Genomic DNA, 12,715 nt, shown 5'->3' with positions numbered 1-12,715 from the left:
ACTCCAATATATTTTCTTGAAGTTCCTAGATTTAAATATTGGCGACACTACCGGATTGACCTTGCCTAACTTCACGCTTTACTCCACTTTACTCGCAGAAGTAAACATGGCAAAGTTATTAGGGTTGGATAAAGTCGCGACGTTATTCCGCACGGTACGCGACCACGGTGGTATTATCGGCTCCATCAAGACAATGTTCAGGTTATTGTGCAGTCATACGTTATATTAACGATACGGCGAATGTTTCAAGATATTACGGCTTTTCACTACTGCCAGCATTGTGTAACTCGGCTCTGCATTTGCTCCTTGAGCTTGTAACTTGTTCAAACTTTACTGTCATCGTGCTTTTGCATAAAGTATTTTGCAGCGTGTCAATTTGATCTCGCAAGTAACATTGTCAATACAAACTGATTTGACAGGGTGGATGAGCTGAAGAGCGGTACCTTGGTTGGAGAAGACAAATATGGAAATCGATATTACGAAAATAATATGTACTTCGTAGGTGAGTTATTAAGTACACTAGTATGGCATAAATACGAATTTAAGATTTGTAAAAGCAACTCGATGTCACATGTATACAGATATTCATACTCATATTAGAGTTTATTCATACTCTAATACGAGTAGGAATGTCTATATATATGTGTGTGTGCGCGTGTGACATTAAATTGCTTTTACAAACCTTGAATACCTGAAAGCGAATGACGGCAAAAGATACAAAGGATTAACATTGTGCTTATTCAATAATCTTAACAGGACGTAACAGATGGGTGATATACGCAGAGAGAGTTGGACTTAATTATGACGGCTCGCAAGTCCCACCTGAATGGTTTGGTTGGTTGCACCACAAGACAGATTTGCCGCCGCACAAAGATCCATCTCGTCCAAAGTACAAATGGATGTTGGATCATCAACAAAATATGAGTGGCACTAATCAAGCTTACATGCCCTACAGCACCACGAGACCAAAGATCGAACCTTGGCGGCCACCACAGTAATAAGCTTGGAACAGCAGTGAAACATAAAGAGTAAAGTAGTTAATTCATAAGTGATAGTGAAATAAAATATTATTCAATGTAAATAAAGTGACTATCAAGATAAAAAGATTGTAGGTATTTAAAGGGATGGTTTTTTGTCCTTTTTCCCCACTGGTTTGTGGCATGATAATGCGGTAATAAAATGAAATCTGATTTAGTAACTAAGCAATAACATTTAATTAATTTCCAAATTTGGAATATATAAGGAACAATGAAAGCGTCTATTTATACATTCTTTTTAAATATTTATTTGGATTTTATTGGACTAAGCCAACACTGCACTATATTGAATTTGTTTGTTTTACTGACGTCACTTCCTGTACACTGTTCATGCATTGCTTCAAGTAATTGACCCTTTTTTTTATATTGTCCTGTACACTGAAGTTTTCATAAGAAAGTTGTATGAGGTTGTATCCTCTGGCTTTTAATAATTGTGTGTATAAATATGTCGATCCTACGAGATCGTTCTGTCCTATGCAATAATCACGGTAATCGTGCACCATTATTGCTATCCTGAAATGGTTATACATGATTATAAATTTCGCATTTATATTTCAGTGTTGAAACTATTAAATTTTCTATTATTTGGAAATAAATAAAATTACATCTTAACTAAGTTTTACTGAATTACAGAATAATTTTTACTAATACTCTAACTTTTACTAATATACTCTCTTAAAAACAAAATTAATGCACTACACTCTTTTTATTGGACGATTTAATAACATGTGGACGTACCTTCGTACATTATTCGACTGTTCATTCCAATCTTCCACTTTTACAAGCCTATGTTGATCATTTATGCGATATTCCGCATCTAAAAATACAGAATCAAGTACTTTTTTTTACTCGATAAGATTAATGCAATACCTATATTTTACTTACTCTAAATTTTCTTTTGTGAAAAAGAATGGATTAATACCAGTATATAACTTCGCCGAGTTTATTTAGATATCAATGCAATAATGATCGTCGTGTTTATTTACGAATAAATTAAACATTTAACATAATATTCACAACATTTAATATTTAACATAATATTTACATTTAATATAATATTCGTTTTCACGCATTTGCAATTTCAAAATCAAATTCTACGAGATTATACCGGTATTATTTTATTTAAATAACTTACCTAACGAGAAGCCCATGCCTGTATCAAAATTTGTTTTAAAATAGGATGAAGACAGTAATGTTTCCGTTAGTGTTTCCAACAACGCATTTATGTACATTTGTTTTTCCTTTGATCTAACTATAGATACATTATTAAATTCTGAGTCTTCCTTTAAAAGAGGTCCTGCAATTTAAAACAATAATAATGCCTAGAATTGTTAAAAGTATACTAATAAATATAAAAGTATAATAATAAATGTCTCCTAATGTATACCTTTATAATTCGTCAGTACAAATTGTGCAACGGCGTTGATATTTAATAATTTTAATACCTTTGATATATTTAGCTGGTTAGAGGCTGTATAAATCATATAATACGAAATTAATATTATTAATACAATAAGATGACAATAAACCTTAGATACATTATTTACATTAATTAGATTAATTAATTATATTAATTAGATACATTAACAACAGATACAAACCGGTTAAATTTTCTATAAATGCAGGCTCCAGCACGGATCTTACGTGTTGCGGTGTCACTGCATCTAAAACTGCTAAGGACCAAACAATATCCAACCATTCAGTCCAAGACACTTGAAAGGGGTTTGCGTGGTCTGCAAATTTCTGGTCACAAAAATAATTAGTAAACATGTATATATATCTATATCAAAGAAAATATAATTTTCTTACGGTGTCAAACAAATGTTTAAAATAAAGATGGAAACATCGTGAAATTCTCTCGCTATACCTCGATAAATGAATTTGCTTTCTGCGATTTATATTGTAGAGCCGCAAACGTTTGTAGTATTGATGAATAATCCAGCAATGTGTAATCCATTGATTTCTTAAAGAACGTGTCGCAGAATGCATCGAGTACATTCACATTCTTGTAACGCAGAAATCCCAGTGACGTTATTATGGATTTGTTTATAGCAGCGTTTTTGCTGTTTGGTATACACGCTAGTAAGTCAGATGTGATTTTTTCCAACAAGACCTATTCGAGACATGTCATTTACAAAAGACAACTTTCTTTCAGATCAATATAATGCAATGGTGTTGCGTACCTTGTCTCGAAAATTAAGTACGGCCATGCTGTATAACAAAGTCGCACATTGCTTCAAATCCAGCTCTATGTTGTATTTGACAATATTGTACGACAACATCTTTAATAGCGGAGTATTTCTCTTTCCTTGTTCTCTTAACGACGCTATCACCTTTATTACATAAAAATACGTGAATGCATATATGTATATATTCAATACACAAACATCATACTTAGTGCAATTATAGCAGGTGTGGATAACTGCAAATACATTGCAGGCATGAACACTCGTATAAAAATACATCAATGTTTACACATATTAATACTGCGCGGACGCAATGTTTTTGGAGCACTCACCTGGACACCCTGGGACTTTTAAGTCCAAAGTGTTTTTGAAAGCGTTTCTATGTTACAAAAAATCTATAAAAATTCATGTAGGTATTATCTTTAAGTTTCAAAAAGTGATTTCTATACTTACATAGGCCGGAACTGTTGCAATTTTTTTCCCCATTCCCGTGGGAATCACAAATAAAAAAGTGACTGTGTCTTAAAAGGCCCGCGGTGTCCGCGCAGTGTTAAAAATGTACAATATCATACTCACTGCAATCATTGAAGGTGTAGATAACTGGGAGTATTTCGACAGATTGTTCGATGCCTCACGAGTTTTCTCACCACTGTTCTTAACTAGCTTCCTGAGGTGAATAAATCTCTCGTCAGTCTCGATGTCTACCATCTGCGATTTCCCGCTGTTTATCTGATTAGTTATGCTCGATATCAGCTTCAGGGCATTAGTTATAGACAGAGTTGGTAATACTGCCAAATCCAGCAAGTCGTTTACAGACTTGGCCGCTTGAAATTGTTTGAAAAATATTGTATCATTTTCATTCGACCATTTCTCCCTACTGCTCTTTCCCTCTGTATGAGGTTTCGTCTGGATACCGGTCTCTTTAGGCTTCTGCTCCTCTTCCTTCTGCAAGACCGCTTGCGTTTTTGAGAACTTAACACTGTTGTCCTCCTACAAAATAAACAGCTGATAATCTTTCTTGCCGAAAGATTGCGAGTCAAACATTAAAGTACACATAGAACAAGAAAGATTGTTATCAGAGCTTTAAGTTTATCGTAGAAAAGAAGCGATTAGGTCGCTGTCAATTGCACTTACGTTCACCGACGCAGCGGCGGGTTGCTCGCCGGTAACCGCCGTGCTGGAGTTGCAGGCCACGAGAGCGGTGAAACGCCAGGACGAGCGAGGCGCGAGCCTGGCGGTCGCTGTGCACAGCATCGCGCTGAACTGCAGCATTGTCATTAAGTCTGTAAAACGGTTATTTATGTAATTGCCCGCGATCGGGGGCACGTCGCGACGACGGTTCACGCCCGTCGATCTCGCGACACTCGTGTAAAAACGACGGTGGCACGACCTACGTTACCCGTGGACGACTTACGTTACGAGCGGGTGCGAGGAAAAATAGCGTTACCGCGAAAATAGACGGTTATTGTGAATTATCTCTGGTGCATGAGGTGCGCATTTTAGGTTAGACGATCACCATGCATATGATCAATGATCATAGATGCAGAGAAGTTTAGACGTGGTAGCAGTGGCAACGCGCGAACGTGCAGCTCGAAATAAAAATCGTACAGACGCGCCATCGTCTTTCAGCGGAATCTTTCAGTTTATTTTGAAAATGTTAAAGAAAATACAATTTCAGTCGATAAGCTAATAATAATAAAATCTTGTAAATCTTGTAATAATAAGATTTTGATTTTACAAAATAATTCGATAACATATGTTATATAATCTTTAAATTTGAAAAGCAAAATTAATAAAAATAAATTAAAAGGTATAAAGATTTTAAAGATTTTAGATTTAAAGAAGATTTGAAAAATATACATATATCTCAAATATTCACTCTCTTTCTTTAAGAAATTTCCTTATTACTTCATTATATCTTTATTTATAATTATGTATAATGTCTTTATTATTATATCTTCATTATTATATGTTTCTCTGCGAGGAAGCTTGACAAGAAAATTTTTCATGAAGTTTATTTCTGCTGTAATTTTTTACATTTGCAAAATGAAACAAATATAACACATATAATATTACATAATATTTAATAAATATAATATAAATACTTTCATAATAATTTTAATAGTAATTAAATTATGTTTTTTGAAGAAATAAATAGATGTTACACATAAGAAAATATGTCTACGATTTTCTTGGTTGTTCTTTGTAGCTGAACTTTTCAACTTTTTCTCTCCAATATGTTATACATATATCCATTTCATTTTAAGTGAATAAAGTACAATGTAGTGCAGTCATAAAGAGCTTATTTTAGAGCTTATTTTAGAAATCTGAGAATTTGGGGCCCGCTATCGTCAGGTCACTGCACTGTTCGGTAAACAGGTTGCATAAGCGCCAGCCGCCAATACCGCCAACTTCAAGCACTTGGAGTCATTCGGTAGCGCGCAGCAGCAAGTGCCGGCTCACGGCTGCACAAGTTTAACCAGCTGACGTGGATCGCGGCAAGTGTGTCAACGAGGGAAGTGTATCCGCAGGCGTAAATCAACTGATCTGCAATCATGTGCTCCGCGAAGACACCGCGCATCCTCTCGATCCAGAGCCACGTAGTATCAGGATACGTCGGCAACAAGAGCGCTACTTTTCCGTTGCAGGTGATTTCTACGTGGAGATCTCGTGACTATCCTTGAATTCCTCTCGACGTCGATCATTACCCCCCCCCCCCCCCCTCTTCAATCCGCGAATTTTTAGCAACGAAACCTCGATAATCCGACGTCGATGGATTCCTTCTTGCGTTGATCATGATCAATCATGATTGATCATCGCGAAGGCATATAGAACATTAGAGATAAGATTCCAGACATACAACGACGGACTTATCTTATATTAGTCATTAACTTATCTTATCATTCTGAGATATTTTTTGATTTAAATATAATTCTTGCCGATGCTGGTTTGTTTTCGATAATCTGCTGCCTCTAGAACAGCTTGAATTTAGCTTGAATTTAGCTTCAATTTTTAGTATATATATAAGTAACAATTGACTAAACATCTCACATACTTGACGAAACACCAAGTGAATTAAGAGATCAATTTTTCATTAGCTATTAGGCTTTGAGGTTGATGCGATTAACTCTGTACAATTGTCCAATCATACTGGTTATAAAGCATTTAAAGGCCAAGTACTCAATGATAAAGATTTAGGTAAGACCTTAATGGGAAATAGATGATGCAATAATGCTCGTGTAGCAATGAGATATCTCTCAATTACAATTACTTCCTTAGAGGACCTAGTTGATGGCCTAGCGCAAAATGGCTTGGACAATTATACGCACTTACTAACTGGATACATCGGTTCGGCTTCTTTCCTGAAAAGAGTGGCGTCACTAGTCACAACTCTAAAAGCCAAAATTCCAAATCTTACATACGGTACGTTATCTTTTGGATTAGGAGTACCCAATCTACGGCCCCCACTGGAAGTTTTATCCGGTCCGCCAAGAAATTTCGACGTTACAATATTAAAAATTTTTTAAATGAAGATACTTTGTTTTTATATGATTTTCAAAGATAACACTTATCCTCCGGCCCTCTGGTTATTACAAAAATTTCAATATGGCTATCTTGATAAAGAAGCTTGGGGACTTCTGCTTTAAATCAACAGTAATTTTCATGCGATTACATTCTTTTTTATGAATCATATTTATTATACTTGTTCAATATTAGTTTGCGATCCCGTTATGGGCGACAATGGCAAGATGTATGTCCCAGAAGCATTGAAAGAAATTTACAAACAGGAGGTAGTGCCATTGGCGGATGTAGTAACTCCAAACCAGTTTGAATTAGAGTACGTATGATATTATTGATTTTAACATATGTTCCAATACATTGATCATTATTGCAATTATATAAATTGTCAATAATTTTTAGAAATGAATCATTCTCCTTGTGATCACTTATGAATTGCTTTTATTTATGCTTTCAGATTACTTACAGATGAAAAAGTCACTAATATGAACGAACTGCAAAATGCGATTAAAAAGTTACATCAGAAGGGACCAAAAACTGTAGCTGTATCGTCGACTGAGCTCAGTGACAAACTAACAGCAGTAGTGAGCACCGCGAAAGGTTGATCATGCATTGCAAGATAAGACAAACTTCGAAATAATCGTGGATTTACATTACATTTTTTTTTCTCAGATAACACGTTGATGAAAGTAGACATTCCTAAAATACCAGCAACTTTCACGGGTTCCGGAGATCTCTTTGCCGCACTATTTCTTGCTCATGTGTACTTGCAAAGTGACATGAAAGCCACCATGGAAAAAACTATAAATTCTCTGTATAGCGTGCTGCTTAATACGTATGAATTTTCTAAAGGTGATTTATGACATTTAACGCAGAAAATACCTTAGTATTATTGTTAACACACACAATTATTTGCAGTGTATACGGATACCGAAGCACAACGGGCTAGAAGAATTGAATTACGACTCGTACAAAGTAAAAACAGTATTGAAAATCCAGAAATTCGTTTGCTTGCGGAATCTTTATAATATACATAAAGTATGTTATGGGGAGTTAAGAGAAATGCTTAAGTGTTGCTTACTAAAAGAAAAATATATAATATTTGTTAATTTTCTTGAATATACGTACAGTTACATAAAACTATATATGCATATATAGTTTATGTAAAGTTATCTTAGTAATTAAACACTTGTTAAGATGTGACGCGTGGCATGGTATAGGAGCGGCCAACTCGCAATCAGTGGGTTTCAGGTTCGGTTCCAATTTACGCATGCCTCAGTTTATAGGAGCTTAATTAAAGAGTTGAGAGAGTTGTGAACGAAAGAGATTAAATGGTAAATGGTTTTGAGAATCCATTTACTTACTGTATAAACTATATAAGTACTTGTTAAATAGCATTTACAATAATGTGGAGGTTTCTCCAATGATCAAACCCCAAAGACCAACGTGTACGTCTTCCAAAATGTATAAAACTAATTTATATATGTAACCTGCAATAGGTTCATGGCAAATATTGTTTCTACTCTGTATTTAAATAAATCTGAAATCTCTTGAACACTGTGTCTATGCAGTGAACCGAACTTAAACTGTTAATATATCTGAAATCCTTTTAAAATTATTGAAATATGTTTATTTACATTTTTATTACATTTCTATTTCTATTATAATATACAATCAGTCACAATAGTCTTTCAGGGACAAACGAGGTACTACATTCATGGATTGCAGCTCTTGGAACAATAATTTACAAGCATAAGGGATTATTATCGTAGAGACAGAAGAGCTTGATTTGCATCTCTGACACCAACCATTGTACCCTATTAGGCCGCATTTGTTACAAACGTCGACTTTAAAAGCATCACTCGATATCATGAGTCTCTCTACTAATAACATGCTAGCTCCATAACCGATCAGACAGTCACGCTCCATTTCACCCAATCGTAGACCACCTTCCCTAGAACGCCCTTCTGTTGGTTGACGTGTTAGGACTACTCTTGGTCCCCTGGCACGAGCGTGCATCTTATCTTGCACCATATGTTTTAATTTTTGGTAATAAACCTACAAATCACATTTTAAATGTCATACGAGAAACATAAAATATATTATTCATTTAGTTATCTGCAATTGTTAAACGTTATAAATTGTATCAGTTATCTGGGAAAAGGCATAAATCCTTACTTTATTAGGAAATAAAAGAATTTGAAAATTTTAATATAACTATATAAAAGTATTCTGTTATCATTTTAATTAAGATGAGTAAAATTTTTAAAACATAATTACGCTTTTCAACAATGTATCTGCTCTTTATAAAAAAAATAAAATTGTATATTTACTTTTCTTTTTTAAAATAAATTTCTTAACACTAATTTTTTTTATTCTAGAGAAAAAAACTTACTGGTCCAGAGTAAATGTATCCCATCAGCGGTCTTCCAGACATGCCGTTATAAAAGAAATCTTTACCTAAATAGTTGTAGCCATTCTTCGCCAACTCTTCGCAGAGGTCTTCCACTTTAGCGCCACCGAACGCTAAAGTAGACGAAAATAGATAGTAAGATTAAATTGATCAAATGGGGATCAGTCGTTATCTTTTAAGATGTACCTGTTGCATCCTGGAATTTTCCATTCACGACACCAGCTTTACCTGCAAGTACCTCTATTAATTTACCAACAGTCATTCTTGAAGGAAATCCATGTGGGTTCATAATTATGTCGGGACACATGCCTTGATCATTAAACGGCATATCTTCTTGCTCTACGATTAAACCTGAATAAACATTATCGAAGATTAATACGTCTCTCTTACATCGTGTATAACGCGAAAATATCGAAATAATTATACCTATAACCCCCTTTTGTCCGTGGCGACTACTGAATTTATCACCGATCTCCGGTCTCCGAGTTTGCCTCAGTAACAGCTTTACTAAAAAGGCATCTTCCGCGTTACTAGATATCATAACTTTTTCCACATATGCTGGGACCAAGCCTTTGAATTGGATTTCCGCGTTCCGATATTCCGTTTGCGTTTGTACATTGCCAGAACTCACCGGGCCGATATTCTCACTCGGCGCCGGTACTGACTTGTTCACCATTATCTGCATATGAATAATATTAAATAAAATGAAATATTTAACATCATTCAAACAAGAGATACTTACAGTCTTATTTTCCACCATTTCACCAGGCGCTACAATCCCATCGCTGTCAAGAATTTCATGCTTCGGTACAGGTTTCTTAGTATTAGCATCAATCGATGGCCCCATAATTCTGTCGTACGTTTGATTAGGATATTTCTTTAATGTACATTTCGCGTTTCGATACACTATACATCTCCCGTATCCTCTATCAATGGAAGCTTTGTTGAAAACCAATGCATCCTCGATATCATATCCACTATATGACATCACTGCGACAATCGCATTTTCGCCGGCTGGCAATTTATCATAATTGATTAAGTCGATCGCACGAGTTTTCACTATAGGTTTCTGCGGATATACCAGATTGTACATCACTGTGTCAATGCGGTTACGTTGATTGTATCCTATGACCCCCATGGCTGTTTACCCATGGCACATTGATAAGTATTTCTCGGGCTCTGATTGTGATGAGGGTACGGTATCAATCCTGCGCACACTCCCAACACCGTGAACTCTGCGATTTCCAGATGCGTTGTGTCGTCGTTGATTTCAGATTCCGTACATGCGATTAAACTATCATTTTCTTCGTTTACATCTAAATATTCAATCCTAAAAAAGCAGTAAACGACAGAAAAATTATACAACTGAAAATATGTATATATGTATGTATATGTATGTATATATATATACATATATATATATATATATGCAATAAAACAAATGTAAATTATTTACCATAATAAATAAAATCATCAAATGTTATGATATTTCGATTAGATCCTCTATGTGTTTCTGTTTAACAGAGATTTTCCATTCTTAACGATGATGCACGGTCTGCACAATCGCCCGCCGTCGAACTGACTTGAATGCAGTTATGTCGATTTTGGACATGTATCGATACGAAACTGTTAATATATCCTTCCTGCGTAATAATCTGAACTGACGCACCACTCTCTGATAATTCTGCACGATGCCTACCATGATACCATTCACAAAAACTGTATATATTTTTGGCATAGTTAGCTCTTCCCCAGCGAGAGTGTGAATGTTCTCCACACCAAGATTAAGCATCAGTTTTATTATCGGCTCCTCCGGCACTTCCGTAGTGATGTGAGCCTCAAAGCCAGATTCTTCACCAAGCCACAAGATTCCCCTCCGGTGTATCGTTCGGGCACAACATGCCCCATTGCGAGCCCTGCAACGATCGCGGACCAGAGACCTTCCTGGTTTTCTCGAATTGGGAATGGACTCGCGTCATCATACCAAGCGCCGAGATGTATGAAAGTCTCGATAACACCTGCGTCACACCGTGTCTCTCCATTCTAAATCTCTTGATTGTCCAATTACCCGATGAGATAGCGAAAGCCAGTCCATTGGTAATCAGATCTTGTCTCATATGTTTTTAGCTATATCAAACGGTGCTGCTTTTATCTTGGGAATATTCTTATTGGCAATCTGCCTGAGCTCCCAATTGAATCTTTTAAACAGATCCTCAAACATGAGAGCAAGAAGGGAACCAGCCAGTTCCAGACGTTTATTACCATAATAATCCTTGTCGTCGATCAGACTGCGATCAGACTGCGCATTTATAACTCTTCTGATCATCAAGGCGAGATACAGCGCCTTCGGCCTAAAACTGAAATCGACAACAGGTACGTGGGACAATATGTTGTCGCTAATAAATCTTTCATCTCGTCAGTGACACGGAATTTTGTAATGGAATGAAATCTCGTCTGTCGCCGTTTGTTATTGAGATATTTCAATGCTTGGTTCTGCGAAAAGATGCCAAGTTCTTGACAATCCTCCAGGCTAGCTGCAAATTTGTTCAAATATATTTCTTGCGTTCCGACCATTTGCATGATCTCCAAGTCGCTTATTATGCCCATAGCTTTGAAAATGACGGTAATCAGTATGTCGTCTTGGAACATATTGTGCCTTAAGTAATATCTTCCAGCTTTACCCACAACGTTTGTCTTGGTCTTTTTGTCGTGGGTAAAACTGTTGCACGACGCAACAACGCAGTCTTTGCTGTCTACTTCTAAAATAATTCTGTTCCTAATCATTGTTCCTGTATCAATATAACTTTTTCCTGGCCGTTTATGATGAAATAACCGCCAGGATCAAGCGGGCATTCATTCATTTTGGCTAATTCAGCCTCAGACTTTTTAGTTAACACACAGTTAGAACTGCGCAACATTATTGGCATCCTGTGAACATTTAGAATTGTATGTATAAGTATATATCTTAATAATTTTTTATATCTATTTCTGTGTTCTATTCTCATTGTTCTTACTTTCCAATGACCACATTTTTCCTTATTACTCGCTCGTTATTTCTTACATATTCAATGTTCACTGAAATTGAGGCAGAATAATTTAAATCTCTTAAACGGCATTCGTGTGGCGTGGTTGGCCGATTTACTGTAGGAGTTTCTGGAACTTCAGGGATGTCTACTCCTATGTTTAAATATCTGGAATATGAGAAAACAAAAATTGTTTAGTCTATGATACAATTGCATCTTGGCATCTTGTATATGGCATTGCTCTTACTTCAGATAAAAATGTGGATCTTCGTCACTCTGAATCTTTTCATTTGCCTTAACAATGTTTTTTATCTCTTCATTGATGAAATAGTTAAAGGAATCTATGTGCTGCTTCACTAAACCTTTTCTCTCCGAAGAAATGCCGCCACTAATTTCCTTTATCCTGATTATAATATTTAAGTAATTAACAATAATTATTTGCAGATCCATAGCACGTGAGAAAAAAGTGAAGACTCATCGAAGTAAACATATAGTAATTACATCTCAATCTTTCTAGAATTCATACCTTTTGTATAC

The 12,715-nt window shown here is 35.8% G+C and overlaps 3 protein-coding genes and 1 pseudogene across 4 annotated transcripts; 2 read left to right on the top strand and 2 right to left on the bottom strand.

Moving 5' to 3' along the window:
* Positions 1-40: 40 nt before the first annotated feature.
* Positions 41-1,115, top strand: LOC139784535 (probable NADH dehydrogenase [ubiquinone] 1 alpha subcomplex subunit 12). Its single transcript, XM_071723718.1, has 3 exons — positions 41-201; positions 420-502; positions 757-1,115. Exons 1-3 carry the CDS (start codon positions 107-109, stop codon positions 996-998), a joined length of 420 nt encoding a protein of 139 aa, XP_071579819.1. The 5' UTR covers positions 41-106; the 3' UTR covers positions 999-1,115.
* Positions 1,116-1,269: 154 nt separating this feature from the next.
* Positions 1,270-4,796, bottom strand: LOC139784533 (FAST kinase domain-containing protein 4-like). 2 transcript variants are annotated; one of them, XM_071723712.1, is made up of 10 exons: positions 4,638-4,796; positions 4,358-4,506; positions 3,800-4,213; positions 3,221-3,370; positions 2,905-3,150; positions 2,639-2,780; positions 2,425-2,508; positions 2,173-2,334; positions 1,776-1,854; positions 1,270-1,550 (listed from the first exon to the last, which is right to left on the bottom strand). In XM_071723712.1, exons 2-10 carry the CDS (start codon positions 4,499-4,501, stop codon positions 1,319-1,321), a joined length of 1,653 nt encoding a protein of 550 aa, XP_071579813.1. In that variant the 5' UTR covers positions 4,502-4,506; positions 4,638-4,796; the 3' UTR covers positions 1,270-1,318. The 2 variants fall into 2 exon arrangements, with proteins under 2 accessions (XP_071579813.1, XP_071579814.1); XM_071723713.1 differs by having other exon boundaries at positions 4,358-4,766.
* Positions 4,797-5,639: 843 nt separating this feature from the next.
* LOC139784521 (pyridoxal kinase-like) lies at positions 5,640-8,322 on the top strand. Its single transcript, XM_071723706.1, has 7 exons — positions 5,640-5,871; positions 6,322-6,421; positions 6,503-6,646; positions 6,941-7,061; positions 7,200-7,342; positions 7,415-7,594; positions 7,661-8,322. Exons 1-7 carry the CDS (start codon positions 5,779-5,781, stop codon positions 7,768-7,770), a joined length of 891 nt encoding a protein of 296 aa, XP_071579807.1. The 5' UTR covers positions 5,640-5,778; the 3' UTR covers positions 7,771-8,322.
* A 27-nt stretch (positions 8,323-8,349) lies between these two features.
* On the bottom strand, positions 8,350-12,574 carry LOC139784531 (DNA-directed RNA polymerase III subunit RPC2-like; annotated as a pseudogene).
* Between the last annotated feature and the right edge of the window lie 141 nt (positions 12,575-12,715).

This window comes from Temnothorax nylanderi, unplaced genomic scaffold (assembly GCF_030848795.1).
Source record: "Temnothorax nylanderi isolate EJ_2023f unplaced genomic scaffold, tnyl_v1.0 TNYL_tig0640_pilon, whole genome shotgun sequence".
NCBI lineage: Eukaryota > Metazoa > Arthropoda > Insecta > Hymenoptera > Formicidae > Temnothorax > Temnothorax nylanderi.
The sequence above is the reverse complement of the archived record's forward strand: the minus strand, read 5'-3'. Positions and strand labels throughout refer to the sequence as shown.

What these genes read in the sequence shown, in the direction of transcription:
- LOC139784535 (XM_071723718.1), top strand. Translation starts at nt 107, where the DNA reads ATGGCAAAGTTATTAGGGTTGGATAAAGTCGCGACGTTATTCCGCACG. An exon ending in TCCATCAAGACAATGTTCAG is followed by an intron (nt 202 to 419) that starts GTTATTGTGCAG and finishes CTGATTTGACAG; the next exon opens with GGTGGATGAGCTGAAGAGCG. An exon ending in AAATAATATGTACTTCGTAG is followed by an intron (nt 503 to 756) that starts GTGAGTTATTAA and finishes TAATCTTAACAG; the next exon opens with GACGTAACAGATGGGTGATA.
- LOC139784533 (XM_071723712.1), bottom strand. Translation starts at nt 4,501, where the DNA reads ATGACAATGCTGCAGTTCAGCGCGATGCTGTGCACAGCGACCGCCAGG. An exon ending in CCGCCGCTGCGTCGGTGAAC is followed by an intron (nt 4,214 to 4,357) that starts GTAAGTGCAATT and finishes TTTATTTTGTAG; the next exon opens with GAGGACAACAGTGTTAAGTT. An exon ending in AGGCATGGGCTTCTCGTTAG is followed by an intron (nt 1,855 to 2,172) that starts GTAAGTTATTTA and finishes CTGTATTTTTAG; the next exon opens with ATGCGGAATATCGCATAAAT.
- LOC139784521 (XM_071723706.1), top strand. Translation starts at nt 5,779, where the DNA reads ATGTGCTCCGCGAAGACACCGCGCATCCTCTCGATCCAGAGCCACGTA. An exon ending in CCAAACCAGTTTGAATTAGA is followed by an intron (nt 7,062 to 7,199) that starts GTACGTATGATA and finishes TTATGCTTTCAG; the next exon opens with ATTACTTACAGATGAAAAAG. An exon ending in AGTAGTGAGCACCGCGAAAG is followed by an intron (nt 7,343 to 7,414) that starts GTTGATCATGCA and finishes TTTTTTTCTCAG; the next exon opens with ATAACACGTTGATGAAAGTA.